At 46.7% G+C, this 15,206-nt stretch overlaps 1 protein-coding gene across 1 annotated transcript in view; it reads right to left on the minus strand.

Annotated features, from left to right (window-relative positions):
- Window positions 1–240: 240 nt before the first annotated feature.
- Window positions 241–15,206, minus strand: part of CA12 (carbonic anhydrase 12) — a 53,419-nt gene continuing 38,453 nt past the window's right edge. The window contains exons 8-11 of the mRNA XM_072809019.1: window positions 14,302–14,428; window positions 4,497–4,529; window positions 3,544–3,631; window positions 241–2,769 (exon numbers count right to left, since the gene is read on the minus strand). Coding sequence (XP_072665120.1) covers window positions 2,697–2,769; window positions 3,544–3,631; window positions 4,497–4,529; window positions 14,302–14,428 — 321 coding nt within the window. The 3' untranslated portion in view covers window positions 241–2,696. The remainder of the gene's footprint in view (window positions 2,770–3,543; window positions 3,632–4,496; window positions 4,530–14,301; window positions 14,429–15,206) is intronic.

Genomic DNA, 15,206 nt, shown 5'->3' on the forward strand with positions numbered 1-15,206 from the left:
GAGGGAGAAGCAGGCTCCATGCAGGGAGCCCAGTGTGGGACTTGATCCCCGGTCTCCAGGATCACACCCTGGGCTGAAGGGAGGCACTAAACCACTGAGCCACCCAGGGATCCCCTTGAGCCAGGTGTAAAACACTATAGCCAAGTGACATTTGTTCTGATCAGTTACCTGTCACCATAGACTGGGAACTACAAAGTGCTTTGCCAACAGTAAAGTTTTAACCTTTCCAAAAATTCAGTCTGATGTGAAAAACATTTTATTTATAATTTCTCATATTTATAGTTTATGTCTTCATTACAATCATTCTTATAATAAATACAGAAGTGCTAAGCAGACCATCGTCACAGTGGCCTATGGTCCCTCCGAGGCACAGGGACAGAGGGGTGCTGCAGATCCCGGTGCTTCCCAGTGGTGCTCAGGAGGCCTCCAGAGAGTTTAGTGAAGGGGAGAAGAATTTAAAATCTGAATTTGAAATGGGATTAATAGCCAATGCAACAAAATTCTAGAGTGTCTATTAAGGAAACAGGTATAAGTTTTTACTATTTGTACCAGATGATACTAAAGAAACAGAAGAAAGAGACTCAAGCTCTCTCCCATTAGTGAGAAGCAAAGAAGCCAGGGCCTTTCCTGTGTCCTTTCCCCACCTGGGCCTTGTTTTTGTGATCTCTACTTGTGCACCCAGCACAGCACCCAGGCCCTCCGGGGGGTACACATGTGCCACAGTGCTGATTTCCTTTAGTGGCAGCTGTGTCAGTGGAATGAATGAGAACCTGACCAGAGGCTTCCTATTCCAAAGCAGGGTCCTCAGGAGTCCAATACCGATTAGCAAGGAAGTTGACTGTTGATTGTTGGTCTTCTGCTTGCCTCCCTAGCTTTGCGTTATCTCAGCCACAGGGTAGGAGAAATGCCACTGTTTTCATGGCCCAGTAAATCTCACTTTTTATGAACGGCTGCTGTGCCAGGTACAATGATCTCATTGTTCTCTTGCAAAATTTGTCCATAAAAGGTGGACAGTCCCAGGGCTCTGGAGTGATTTAGGTTGGCTTCTGATTGGAAACTTTGGGCCAAGGCCAAGGAAGCATCACCTTATTCACGTTGCTCTGTCATGAGGGTTGTCCCTGTTGTCGTTTGATCAGCATCAGGCATGCTAATGGCTAGGCTAGGAATGTCACCCCAGGCTCCAGGGCTGTCAGAGATTTTGTGTACACACATCTGAGTGTTCATTAGGTCTTTTGTAACTCTGTTGAGCAAACTATAGCCACAAAGCCATGGGGCTTGCCATCTCTACAAAAAGTCTTGATGGTAGAGAAGGGGGAAGACTTCTCAGAGTCAAAGGGAGGAGTAGAAGGAAAAATATGCTATAAAGAAACCATGCTTTGATGGGATATTCCATGCTGTCCAAATGAGATGAGGAATCAGGAAGTTCTCCGTGAACTGCAAGGTGCGGGATGAGGTCAGTGGTGGAGGCCCCTTCCCAATCATGGAACTAACTGGCCTCCATGGGGCTTTTACACCCATGAAAGGGTTAAGTCTTCTCAGAAACTGTGACTTGGGTGGAAAACCATGAAAAATTTTTGTTAACATTCCATTATTATTGCTCCCTAAATACCAGGATGCCCTCACCCTGCACAGATAGCTTCCTGCTTCCATAGCTTGAAAATAGATTATAACCAAGCCATGCCTGAACATCCTCAAGGTCAGGGAAGTAGGTAATCCCATTTCCAGATTGGCAGGAGGGATCCCACAGAAGTGTCAGACATGAACTTTGGGCAAGAGACCAAGCTCTTCGGTCATTTTGCTTCTGCCTATTTCCTCTAGGTTCAAACGCAGTTTGGGTCATCTCAGAAGTCATGTCTACTCTAGGAGAGAGAAAACAACAATGCTTTTCAAGGAATAGCCTAATTATAAAGTCTGTGAAGTACAAAGCATAACTGCCCCATGACAGGAGGTTGGCTTTGGGTTTAATATTCTGTCCTCACACTTCTGACTCCAGTTCTGACTTCAGAGTGATTTCCTCCAGCCCTTCTGTGTCTTCTTCTCTCCCTCTCAGGTCCATTCAGTGCATTTGATCTAAAGGACAGGACTTGGGAGACGCCTCTACTGTGTTTCAAAGACTGTCTTTTGTTTTCTTTAGGTCTCTTACACCTTGACCCTTTCTGAATCATTCTTCCTCCCAGTTGTAAGATCAGACCAAAAGTTTTGTCATAGCAGAATGAACTCAGAGGAAGACAACAACCCCTTCCCTGAGGAAAGAAACTGAGCCTCAAAGGTAAAACCTAAACAGAGAGTGCACGTTCTGGTCTGAAAGCTTGTTGGACAAGAAGCAGAATTTCCAGGATCCTTGAACCACACTAAAGCGAATCCCTGGATGAAAATGTTTTCTGACCTGTAACAGCCCCCAGTGGATGACTTGAATTTGTGCCCCTAGAATCCAGACAACTTAATGGTCTCACACAGATGAAGCAGACAGCTTAGAGTTCCTGCCTCATTGGTGAGTTCTTCCCATCCACACATTATCCTGGCAGTGACTGTGGCATCAGGATGGCAGGGTATCCACCTAGAGGTCCTGCATGGGTCTGGAGCATTTGTGGGTTGACCTTCAGGCAACCCTCAGGTATTTCAAATGTCTAGGGAGCCACAGTGTGTAGTGTGCAAAGCAAAGTTCTTGCTTGGATGTGCCTGGGAGTTCTGAGGCCTCAGGCATGGGCTTCAGTCTCCTTCTTGATGGCTGGCTTGTAAATGACTCCTTTGTTGTCACCTTTTTTGCTACTGGAACAAGAAGAACACATGAGTCTCAGTTAAAAAGAAGAGGCAAACAGAGAGCAGCCTAATTCAACTATGGAATGGGATGAATTTTAGTGGTCAGATTCCTCTCATGGGGACTTTTCCCCTGTTCTGTTGATCTTACGAGGAATGCCCCCCAAATAAAGCACTAACCAAGAAGGAACTTCGTCATTTTCCAACTGTTTTCTTATAACAGCTGATAGTACTAGACTTCCATTTTAAACAAGATCTCCTTACAACCCCAACTTCCAACCTTTGATTCCACAATATTCCTGGAAAATTATTTTTTTATATACCAGAAAAAAATAAATTTGGTTTTAGAAAAATCAAACATGACAATAAAAACATTAGCAAAGGGCATTAATAGCTAATGTGAGTTATTGGTCAAGTTTTCCTTCATTCCTCTTTTTGGATTCAGAAACAAACAAAGCAAAAAACCCAGATGTAAATATGTTAGAAAGAAGACAGCCTTACTGCTTGTGTTTAGGCAAATGCCCATTCCCCCAAATCAAGAGACTTGTCTTAAGGTGTAAGCCACGGCAGTAGGGCCGGCAGACACACTTCCACCTCTGAGTATAATGATCCAGTGTCTCATGCAGAGGAGACTGGGGGCAACGGTGTTTGAGAAACAGCACTCCTAGGATAAGTGTCGGTACAGATGACGGGGGCTCTTCATTCTGCAGACCACCTTCCCAGACAGATCAAGCCTCATGGACAAATAAGCTACTTAACTCTCATTCTGAACTAAAACCAGCTTACCTCTTCTTTCTTTTGAAAAGCCAAATGGACACTGCCAGGACAACACAGATGCCAAGAACGCCAGCCAGGACCACGGAGAGGATGATGCCTGGTCAAGAGGCAGTGAACATGCATTACATTCCCTCCTTCCCCTGCATCTCATCCCATGGCACATGGATGTGAAGTCAAGTGACAGCAGTGTAATCTGCCATAGAAAGCTATAATTTCCCCATTTCTGTTCTCAGGTTCTGGTCTTTGGCTTAGTAGAACTGGCCAGATTACTTAGAGGGGGCCATTTGCAAACTGTAGTGATTCTCCAGCCAAGGTTCGCAGAGTTGCACCAGGATCATCTGAAGAACTTGTTTAGGATATAGACTGTTTTTGAGCCCGAGCATCAGAGAGAGATTCAGTATGGAGTGGGGCCCAGGAATCTGCATTTTTACAAACAGCTCTAGCTGAGGTTAATGTACATGGTTCATGAACCATACTTGGAGCAGCTCTGGGCTACAGAATAAGAATGTGCTCTATCTTGGCTTGCTGGATTTAAGGCCCACTGGGAAGCCTCTATTGACTTAGCTCCCATGCTCCATTGCACAGTCCTAAACATTCCAAAACAACCAGGAGCCCTTTGCTTAGATCACTGAGCTAATCACCCAGCCCCCGCACTGGACTGAGGTCTGTTCTTAGGCAACAGCTTCCCAGCATGGCCAACAGAAGGTCTTGGTCAGGCTCACTGAATGTACGCATGCTGTAGAGTGATTAGGTCTTTCATTACAGAAGCATTTGATTGGCATTTCACTTTGAATCATAGAGTGACCTGAAGGTAGGACCCACAGCAAGGAGAGGACCAGGAGCTAGAGCGACAGCACAGAGAAGCAGGGGAAAATGGGCTTGGAAGTAATCACGGGCCCAGATCGCACCAAGAATCACAGCAATCACCCAGCTGCAGCATGCAAGGCCAGCAGGCCACATACCCAGACTCAGTCCTGCGTACGTTAGGTCTTGCACTTCAAAGGGGAGAGGAAAAGGTTGAAAATTAACCACGTCAAACTATGGCAGATTTGACTAGTGTGTTGGGCCAAGCCCTACCTTTTGTTTGGCTGCAAGTACAGGGCTAATGCAGACTTTCTGGGAGTATTCACTCTTGACTCAGGTGCCTGATGGTTTAGAGGCAATTGTGCACCTCGGGAATTCACACTGTCTCCCTCTCCAGTTCTCCTTTATCACAGCAGTCTCTTAGCTAGGGCAAGACTTCAGTTTTTAGTACAACATGGCTAAAGTGGAAGATGAGGAAGGGTAAGGATCAGAGTCCACTTGGGCAGGCTATTATCTGCTTCTCAGATACCTACCCTTCTTCATTGGTAAGGAATCTGTCAGGTTCTAGCTGTTTGGGGCTGGCAGGGCTTAGTCTGAAGCCTGTCATTAGACTTCTGCTCCATCCCCATCCAGTCTCGTTGTCATGATTTGGTTGTTTTTGCTTTGGTCCCACTGGGCAAACTGGGGAAACCTCTCCCGATACTAGCCTCCCTTCTTTGCTATGGGAGATTGTGGCTTCTCTCAGGAAGTTACTATTGGGGTGAGTTAGGAGTCCTCAGTGGGGCTGACATAGTGCCCACTATCTGAGGTAAAACTCTCATAGCCCCCTAGGGACCTCCTTGGGGTAGGGTCATGGGTGAACCCATCTTTCTTGAGTAAGACAGAAGAGCCCAGTCATGAAATCCCCCTGGGTTACCCCAGCATGCTTCTTCCAGCTTCTTAGAACTCCTCCCCATTCTCCCAATCAGGTCCTCCATCTACAGAAAGTCTCTGTTATACATACCATCTTGTCTGGTGGTTTTCTGACCTCAGTAGAAACCTCTAGCACATATGTGTGTGTAGTGTGGGTGCTTGTTCCAGTTCACATTGGAAGCCAGAATTGTGCAGATAGTGGCCACCCAGCCTGACACTCAGGAGAGCCTGTGCTGAGCCCACCATGATGACTCAGACCCTGGGAGAGCCCTGGCCAGTTATGAGATGCCAGCAGAGGGCCAGGGACTTACATCTGGGAGCATTTGACACCCTGAGGAGCCAGACCTAAGACTGCAGGATGAGGTTTGCTCACACCCTTTTCCTGTGTGTGACCAGAGTCTAGTGGATTCCTCTGGAGCCATCAGCCCTGTGTCCTTTCCCTACTGTCCTCTTCTACAATCTCCTATTGAGCATGCAGCCTCCCCGGTCTGAGGCTGGCCCCTAGGAGTCTCTGGTCTGGCTTCCCCAGGTGGCCCCAAGCTGTTGGAAGGATAAGCAGAGCAGCTATGGGGAGGAGCTGTCCACAAAGTACAGGCTGGCTGTTGTCTGGCTCTTGCTGGCCACCGTCAGTAGCCCATGCCCTCCCAAGTGGCAGAGAGTGGCTCTCATGGCCTCATTCCCTGCCCCAGGCCTCTTCTTAAAACCTGAACACAAGGACCAGTCTGTGGCTCATAACTCAGGCTATGAGTCTCCCCTGGGGAGAGTGTCGGTGTCTGTATAGCATGTGCTGTGTTCTCTGCACAGCCTGTGGCCTCTACACACTGTAATTTGGTATTGGGGCTTTTTTTTTTTTTTTTAAGGTACCTAGAGGCAACCAAGGCTTCTAAGATCTTAAAAACAACAACCCGAAACTCCCAACTAGTCATGGTTACTTTTCCAAGCCTTTTGATGAAATATACTGTTGTTCTTTGTTCCTGAAGCTCCAGATGCTTGTGGTACCGAGCCAGTTCTTTCCACATAAGACCACTAGTAAGCCTAACCACCTGGCTAAGCCATCCAAACTGGACGGTTTCTAAAGTCATCACTTTCACAGTCACCTCAAACATTCTGAGAGACACACAGGCCCCCAGACAGCTGAGTAACCCTATTGCAGTTTGGATGAGGAGCCCCCAGGGAGCTTAGGGAGCAGAGCCAAGTCTACAGAAGCAAGGCCCCCAGGGATGAGACTTTTCCCAAGAGCCCATGGCCCAGGTTGGTGGCTTACCTGGAGGGAAATCTGGCTGCCCTTGGCTGTATTAGGTCCTATAAACAAAGCCTTATTTAATCCAGGGCTCTAACCAGATTCCTGGCTCCTAGTGAGGGCCTACATTGCCTTTCCGTGGGAATAATGAAATGAGCAAGCGGCCACTGAGACAAGGAAAGCCCCAGAGCCTGGGACAGGTGACTGTCAGCCAAGACTCTGATGCAGCAAAAACAAAGTAGCCTGACCGGGCAAGCTAAGAGCTTAGGCCACTATGAAAGAGGAGTGGCAGGAAGGGTGTCCCCTCATGAAAATTCTACCCCTAAGGAAGCCCAGGGAGGGAGGATGTTGGGACTCTGCTCCCTGCCTGCTGAGACGGCACCAGCCATCAAGGAGGCAGGACTTCCCTGTAGAGAGGGAAGGAGCCCACAGGGCTTGGGTCCCATTCCGCTACCTCACAGAAGAGGGAAAGTCAGTAAGACTTTGGGGGGCACAGGGGTAGGTGTTGGGGCAACTGGAGAAGTAGAGCCCAGAGAGAGAAGCCATAGCCTGCATGACAGCAGAGCCTCCGGGATGTCGTGGAGAACCGGGGACACAGATGATGGAAGGAGGGGCACAGCCAGAGAAACTCATTTACAGATTAAACAAAGAAATGGCTTGTTTCTAAACAGCAGGTAAGACGGGCAGTTCCCACTGAAGATCGAGACAGGAGACACAGAGACAGGCTGGTCGGCAGAGAGGGCCCCCAAGAGCCACCCGCGAGAACACAGGGAAGCGGCTTCTGAGCCGCTTGCTAAGAGGGTGCAGGCCCCACAGAGGGGGAGAGCTACCTGCTGTCCATAAAGTGCTCTGGTTCGGGTCAGGGGGAGCCAGGAGAGAAGGAAATCACAGGTGCGGACCTTGATGCGCACATGCCTCTCCCGGGAGGTACAGATCCCCGGAGAAGACAGACAGACAGACGAGCTGCTGGCCCCAGGACATTGCTACAGTCCAGGCTGCCTCAGGAGCTGCAGCGTCCGCGGCTACCTTGCAGGGCCGAGGGATGCGCTTAGCTGCCTTCGAGGTCTACTGAAGCCTCAAATGCACACGCAGGAAAGCCCAGCGGAAGGAACAAGCACCCCATTTACACAGCTTGCAGTTCCAGGAACACCTCTAGCATTTTTTGGGTCTGCTTGCAGGTCTGTTTATTCAAACAGAATACAACCCTTTTCCTTTCAAAATATTAAAGTACGGGCTGCTTCGGTGACGTCTTACATAGTCGTACCTGTGTCTGTCTGTACATATGTACATGTCTTATGCATGTGTGTGTATACATGCCTTTAGCTGCCTCCAGCATTAATTAAAAGAGATGAGAAGTTTTGGTTTAGCAAGGATTTGATCATTTAAATACATAAAATCCCCTTTTGGATGATAAAAGCTCTTATTATTATGCTTACTACAAGTCCTGGACTGAAATAACAGAGATGCTAGTCCCTTCTTTGGATGAGGCTTTGGTAAGAAAAGCAAGGAAGCTGCCCTCAGTGGCCACAGAACACAACTATCTTTGGAGAACATACTTAACTGGGGAGCTTTTCTTATTGATACCAAGCAACCCAAAAAAGAAATAATTTCTACAAATAAATCAGGGGAAAAGCTACCACCAGGTTACATGAGGGAGCTGGATTGCTACAGCCATGATAGGGATTGGGGGCTTTGCCTTCCAGTGGCAGGACTGCAGGCCCAGGACAGAGAGCCCCATTGCTCTGAGGGGCCCAGATTCTGGAGCAGTAGGCTTGGGTTACTGAGCTTAGTACTAATACTTAGTACTCTCAGCTCCCTTCAAAGGCCAGGCTCAGGCTGTCTGTGGCTGAGGGAATGGTAGGTGGTGGGACTGGAGCCTTTTATTCCTTTCAGGCCGGAGCAATAGAAAAAGCCTGACGACAACAGCTCTAGGCTACTCTCTCCCCCAAGACTTCGAAACTTGAAAGCCAAATTCTGATCTTTAATGTTTCTTAAACAAATGGATTGATGTGAATGCTGCTGGCAAACTGAAAACAAAGCAACATAAGACTGGAAACTAAACCTAAAATCGTTCTGCAGAGGGGACCCTGAAGAGGGGAGGGGTAGGGAGATGGTCAGTTATACTCTTTGGTAGTGAGCACCTGGCACAGTGCCTGCCACAAAGGTAAGGTGCCAGTCGTCCGTGTCCCTAGGGGGCTTGGAGTGTGGGGGGCATAATCTAGACTTGCTGATTCCCTGTTTCTGTATGGCTGTAAGCCATCCCCCTGTGGTATGCTAAGAACAGTAACAGAGATTGATGGGCTGTTCTAGCTGCACTGAAGGAAACTACAAGTCACCTTCTGGGGAACGGGGAAGATTTCTGGGATCATAGGATTAGAGTTGAGTTTTGAAAGGGTTTTTCAGGTGAGAGAAGTGAGGGCCATCCCAGGCAAAGGGAATCGTGTGTGCCGAAGTTAATAATGTGCACACCTCCAAGCAGTGCCATGCTAAGGGAGGCCCTGCAGGGTGTGGATGGGTGCCAGGGGGAGAAATGCTGGAAAGACAGCTAGGGCCACCTCACCAAGGGTGGGCCCAGCTTTCTGACTTTCCACCTGGTCTGCTCTGTGCCAGAGGCTTGCTGTTAGGAGCAAGAGAATATCCACACTGGGGTTTTCTGTTCCCCATCGTGCCTGACTTGGGGTGTGCTCTGGAGACATGTGGCATATTAAATTGCCCTAGATCAAGGGACTAGGGACTTCTTAGCACATTTGACAATTACTCCCAACTATTCAGCCCCCTTTACCCAGGAGCATTTGAAGGTGGGAACTCTTCTGGTCTTTTATTTGGATACCTTCGTAGACTTGATGATACTTTCCATCTAAGAGATTTTATTTAAAAATAGGAACTTTTAGAAACACAAGGTCAGTAACAACAAAGCATACATTCTGGTCTCAAAAAGTAGATAATTAGCCATCTTAGCTTTGTAAGATTTTTTTTCCCTCTTTTTTAAAGGTTTTATAAAACTGCCCAGGTCTCTCAGGGTCAAGCAGCTTCTAATTGCGCTACTCCACATACGTACCAGGGGTGAAAGCCCAAACCCTCTACTGTCTAGCGCTCTTGTCTAGGTATACGTCAGCTGGCTCCAGGCTCTGCGGTGGGTGACATGCAGTTGCTCAGAGCAAGCCCACTACAGACATGATTATAGAAACTCTTTGGCTTCCCATTGTCCCTAAAAATTTGGCTTCTCATTGTCCCTAAAAATGTCCTTGCCCTGGCATATTAAAAACAGGGCTAGATAAGGTTAACATTTCGGTCTGATAGGCTCTTCCTTTATTACCCATCAGCATCAGGACCCAGTGCTGGTATGTTTAGCTAGGAAGAGGTCATGTTGAAGAAACCAAGAATGAGGCCCCTGGACTGCAAATATTCCTCTGCCATCTTTCTCCTTCCTCACAGAGGGCATCTGACTTCTGTGAGTGTGGGCTGCTCACAGGGTGCGTTCTCCTCTCTGGGATCCCTCTTTGAGGACAATGAATCTTATCTCCTCTCTTCAGCTCAAGTCTTCTATTTGTGCCACTTGGAAGAGGCACTTTCTAAGAGCTAAAAAAAAAGGTGCCTCGTGTTTATTTCACCTCTCCACAAAGAGTGGAGAAAGGCAACAAGAAACCCAAGAAACCCAACACACATGAGAAAAAAAGGGTACAAAAGCAAGGAGAAAAATGAGATTCTGAAGCAAGTTGCTGCCTCAGAGGCATCTGGACCCCTGATAAAGTGGTTTGTATACTTCTCTTTAGAGTGGATAGTTCTCTCTCATCCACTTCTCCTAGCCTTGGATGTACCCAGTTATTTAAAAAGAAGATATATTCAAATTCTAAAAAGATAGAATGGTTTCTTGAATTTGGTTGTTCTACCTTAGTAACCCAACAACCTTTTGGTTTCAGGAGTAACCATCACCAGACTGAAAATATCACATTGTTGGGGTACCTGGGCAGCTCAGTCTGTTTGGCATCCTGACTCTTAATTTTGGCTCAGGTCATGATCTCAGGGTCTTGGAATTGAGCCCCATGTCAGGCTCCATGCTCAGTGTGGAGTCTGCTTGTCCCTCTCCTCCTGCTCCTCTCCCATTTGCACACACACTCTCTCTCTCAAATAAGTAAATAAAAAATTTTTTTTCAAGTTAAATTTAAAAAGAAAATATGCTGTAATAGAATAAAGACCAGGGCATTTGAAAACTCCAGAATCCTGAGATATGAATGAAAAAAAAAATCAGTCTGACCCTAGACAGAGTCTTTGTGCAATTCCTGGTCCTCAACCCTGCCTCTCCGGCCTTGGAGACATTTGGAAATGTCTGGAGACATTTTTTGGCAATCAGAACTGGAAGGATATTACGGGCTTCTAGTGGGGAGAGGCTAGGGATGCTGCAAGTGCTACAGTGCAGAGGACAGCCCCCAGTAAGTATTATCCAGCCCAAAATGTCAATAACACTAAGATTGAGAAACCTTGTCCTAGGGCTAAATCATAGTTAGACTACCTAAGTCTGTCTTTAAGGACAGACTGCTACTTCTTTTTCTTTTTTTCAGCATTTTATTATTTTTTAAAGTTTTTTTTAAATTCAATTTAGTTAACATATAGTGAATGTATTATTAGTTTTAGGGGTAGAATTTTTTTTTTCAGGAGTAGAATTTAATGATTCATCAGTTGCATATAACACTCAGTGCTCATTATATCACATGCCCTCCTTAATGCCCGTCATCCAATTACCCTATCACCCACCTACCTCTTCTCCAGCTGTTTGTTCCCTATAGTTAAGAATCTCTTATAGTTTGCCTCCCTCTCTGTTTTTATCTTATTTTATTTTTCTTTCCCTTCCCCTATGTTCATCTGTTTAGTTTGTTAAATTCCATATAGGAGTGAAATCATATGGTATTTGTCTTTCTCTGACTGACATTTCTCTTAGCAAAATACCCTCTAGTTCCATCCATATCATCGCAAGTGGCAAGATTTTATTCTTTCTGGTGGCTGAAGGACAGGTTGGTACCTCTTAAGGACAGAAACCAAGTTCTTTATTCCTTTTCTAAGCACAGTTGAGGAAAAAGCATGCTCAAGTTAAATGATTGAGTCCCAATTATTCCAATTTGGCTAAACCTCAGAGCCTACCCTCAAAATCCTTGCACTTTCTCTCCTAGAGGATTTCCTTAACATTACTTTTCTCCTGGCAAAATACTCCAAGTCGATAGTTCCTATTAACTTCCAGAGAAAACCCTGAATAAATCAGACCCTAATTACAAGCCTGCCTCAATGGAAGAATGTACAAATAATTGAGTCTGAATTGTTTAAGGTTCACACTGACAAACAGGCTCACCCTGAAACGGCCTGTTACAGTCTGAGGCCCCTTCAGGTTGGTGTTAGAGGGACCTCATGAATGCAGGTGCCCCTGAGGGATGAGATTTGGGGCTTCACTCTTTTGGGGCCGCCCTCCCCACTGCTCCTTGGGAAGCAGCCCCATTATCTCCCTGCATCTCCCAGAAGTGAGCGAGAAGGGACAATTCTGGCCAAGTTTCTATAATCAGCCTCCAAATGAACAGGTTTGCCTTGGACTGCCATGGTTTCTGACTCTAAGGGGAGAGCTAGGCCCAGCCTGGGCTCTTAGAAATAACAGTTCTGGGTGAACTATGCAGGAAAGACAGTGGCAAAGCTGCATTTGGGCTTTGATCCTGTCTCCAGGCTTCTGCTGAGAGGCCCCTCAAGCTCCCCAGCTAGACTAGGAGAGTCTACTGAAGCGTTCTGCTACAGGCCTGACTCCATTACCCACTCCATGAGCACCAACTTAGACCTGAGCCGGTCTAAGAAGATGGCTAATTATTCCCAATGCCACAGCCCATTGTTACAAGTGGAGGTTACTTTGGGAAGTCACACTCAAGTTCCTGCATGGTTTCTTCTGATCCTTTGTAACTGTCCTCAAACACTGACCCTGCAACGTAAAGTGAGGATGGGCAGTTGTTAGTGTCTGCTTAGAATCACATCACATGTTAGCACTGAAAGGATGTCAGCTCACCTAGCCCAACCTAACATTCTGTGGCTGAAGAAACCAAGGCCAAAGAGGGGACATGATTTGCTTACAACATACAACCAGGAGGAAACAAATTCAGGCTTTGAACCCAGGTCTTCTGACTATAGGGGGAATATTTATACCATAATCCCTTGTGACTTGTATAGACCAGCCCAGAGAAGAGATCTGATTATTATCCTTGAATCACAAACAAAATACTACCTTATCTACATGGGCCCAGCCCTTTGCCTCCAGGTAGAGTTTTTATGTTTTTTATTTTATTGAAGAGTTGAAGTATTTTCCCTTTAATACTTGTGTACTACATACTTCATTCAGAAGAATAGGAAAAAGAGAAAGTTATATCCAAAAGAGATCATAAAGGGATAATTCTGTACATTTGAGGCATTTCCTAGAAAAGAAGTTGACAGTCATCATCAAATACATTCTCAATGTTTAGGAAGGGTCATTGGTCACAGATGCAGTTTTCAGACCAGAAAATTGAGGAAAAAGAGGGACATAACCTTCACCAGTGGTATTTGGAGAGGAGAGCACAAAAGATAAATTCTTGGGCAGTTCTTGATTCAGTAACTGACAGAAGGACATAATTCCAACCATACGTATGGGAGAGTCCAGAAGGGCATGTTTCTAAAGCTTTCTGGCAAGGGCCTTGAAATACAATCTTCCTGTGTGTAACTAGGCTTAGTCAGTGGTAGTTATAATCTCACACAATAAGAAAGGAACGATGACAACCACAAAAGTACACCAGGTGAGATAAGAAGATCTGATTCTCCAGCACATGGGTTAACGGGGTCATCTTTAGATATGATCACCTGGCCCAGCTCAGCCACAAGTGATGAGAGGGGATCATGTGGAACTCCCACAGACCTACCTTGCTTCTAACCACTTGCGATTCCCATATTGGGAGTGGCTCAAGAATCTACAGTGAGAAGGTGAACTTGGAGGTTTGAAGAAGGGTGTAGGCCCCAAGAGTTCTCCCTCACGTGTTTCCATGGACCCCCAGCTTCCGACAGTATTGACACAGGTATTGAACAGATAAAGATGTTAAATGTCCTCCTGGGGAGTTACAGATTTAAAAGGAAGAACTAAGCTTTCATAGCATTAGGAATAAACCAAACTTTAAGCGTCATTCAGTATAGCTCCTGTGGGCCTGTACTTCAGTAAGCTTAAGGAGATGAGACAAAAGGGCAGTGAATGCAGAGGCTTTCTTGCCTGATGGGTCCTGCTATATTAACCATGAGCTGCTGTGGCTACAGATGTGCATTATGCCCACTCTAAAGCCTTACAGAGGACCTTCTGTGGACGTTGGTGATGCTCATGGTACCGTGAATCACCTGGCAGGGCTGAAGATGGGCCTTGATGCCAAGAAAGCCTAGGGTAAGAAGTTAGGAGCTTGATCTCATGAACAGTCCTACTGTCTGTCTTAAGAGAAGAGTGGTTCTCCAGAGAGGATGTCTCAGAACATCCTCTCTTCCCCAGCTGTGGGAGACTCCCAGATTTAATGAGGCTCTGCTCCAGATGCCAAGAGGCCCTGGCTAGCAAACACTAGCCACAGAGGCTCAGGGAAGTCAAGAGCAGTGAAGGGAGACCTCAGTAAACCCACACACAGTAGTTTCTTACACACCCTGGTTTCCTTGGCAGCCAGAGTACTCTTAAACCACCTCCTAAGGGCATCCGTGACAGGGCACCCAAGGACAGGGCACCCAACTTCATATAGAATGGGTGTCTTGGTACCACACTCCCCCGACACACCACATCTTCTCACCTTGTCGGAAAGAGGTGTACACTTGCCTCTCATCAAACTTCTGAACCCGCCGGAAGTTGTTGACCATTTCTCTAGGGGATGGGTCATCCACATATGTGTAGTACAGAGCAGTCTCCAAAGCCAGCAGCTGTAAGGGGAGAAGCAGAAACATACCCCATGGGCAGAGTGATGCTCTCTTGCCTGACCTCAATGAGGAAGAGACCTCTGGGGCTTGGCAAGAGGCATACCAGAAAGCAGTGGAACCCCTTTCATAGTGGAATCACTATGAGCTACTGATCTGAGTAACATAGATAAATGGCAGCAGGTAGGCGGACAGGACTAAAGATGTGATGAATCAGGAGATGAAATGTTTGGGGAAGCAGTAATAGCCTAACCTGGAAACTGCCTTGGAAACCAATTATATAATCTGTGTAGGTGTATGAAAATTCTATGGAACTAGTTAGTCATCAGAGGACCTGAGAATCTCTTGCCACCCTCTTTTTTGTTCCTTTTGATGAGGCCATCAGAATGAGCCTTAGGCCCCTCTAATTTAGAGCTGGGTTCCAAATAGGGCCCATTGGAGGAATGCCGTGTCTGTGGGAGGCTGAGGAGCCCCTCTACCACCTAGCAGCTAACAGCACTAACCTCCCTCCAAGCCTTGAGAGGAGGAGACAGACCAGATCACCTGGCACCCAGTCAACCAGACACCTGCTGGGGAGGGGAACGGTGCTATGGCTTTGTCTCTGCCCTGTGAAGGTACTGTGCTCTCTCCCACCACAGAGGAAACACTATCCAGCCACTGAGGAATATATTAGGAAGTGTAGCTGAACAACTCATGTGTAAAGAACTATGGAGATGGGTTCATTTCCCCAGCTTGGCTCAAAACTCCACTTCTGAAGCTCAGCTTGTCATTTCTGCAGTGCTTC

Source organism: Canis lupus, chromosome 32 (genome assembly GCF_048164855.1).
Source record: "Canis lupus baileyi chromosome 32, mCanLup2.hap1, whole genome shotgun sequence".
NCBI lineage: Eukaryota > Metazoa > Chordata > Mammalia > Carnivora > Canidae > Canis > Canis lupus.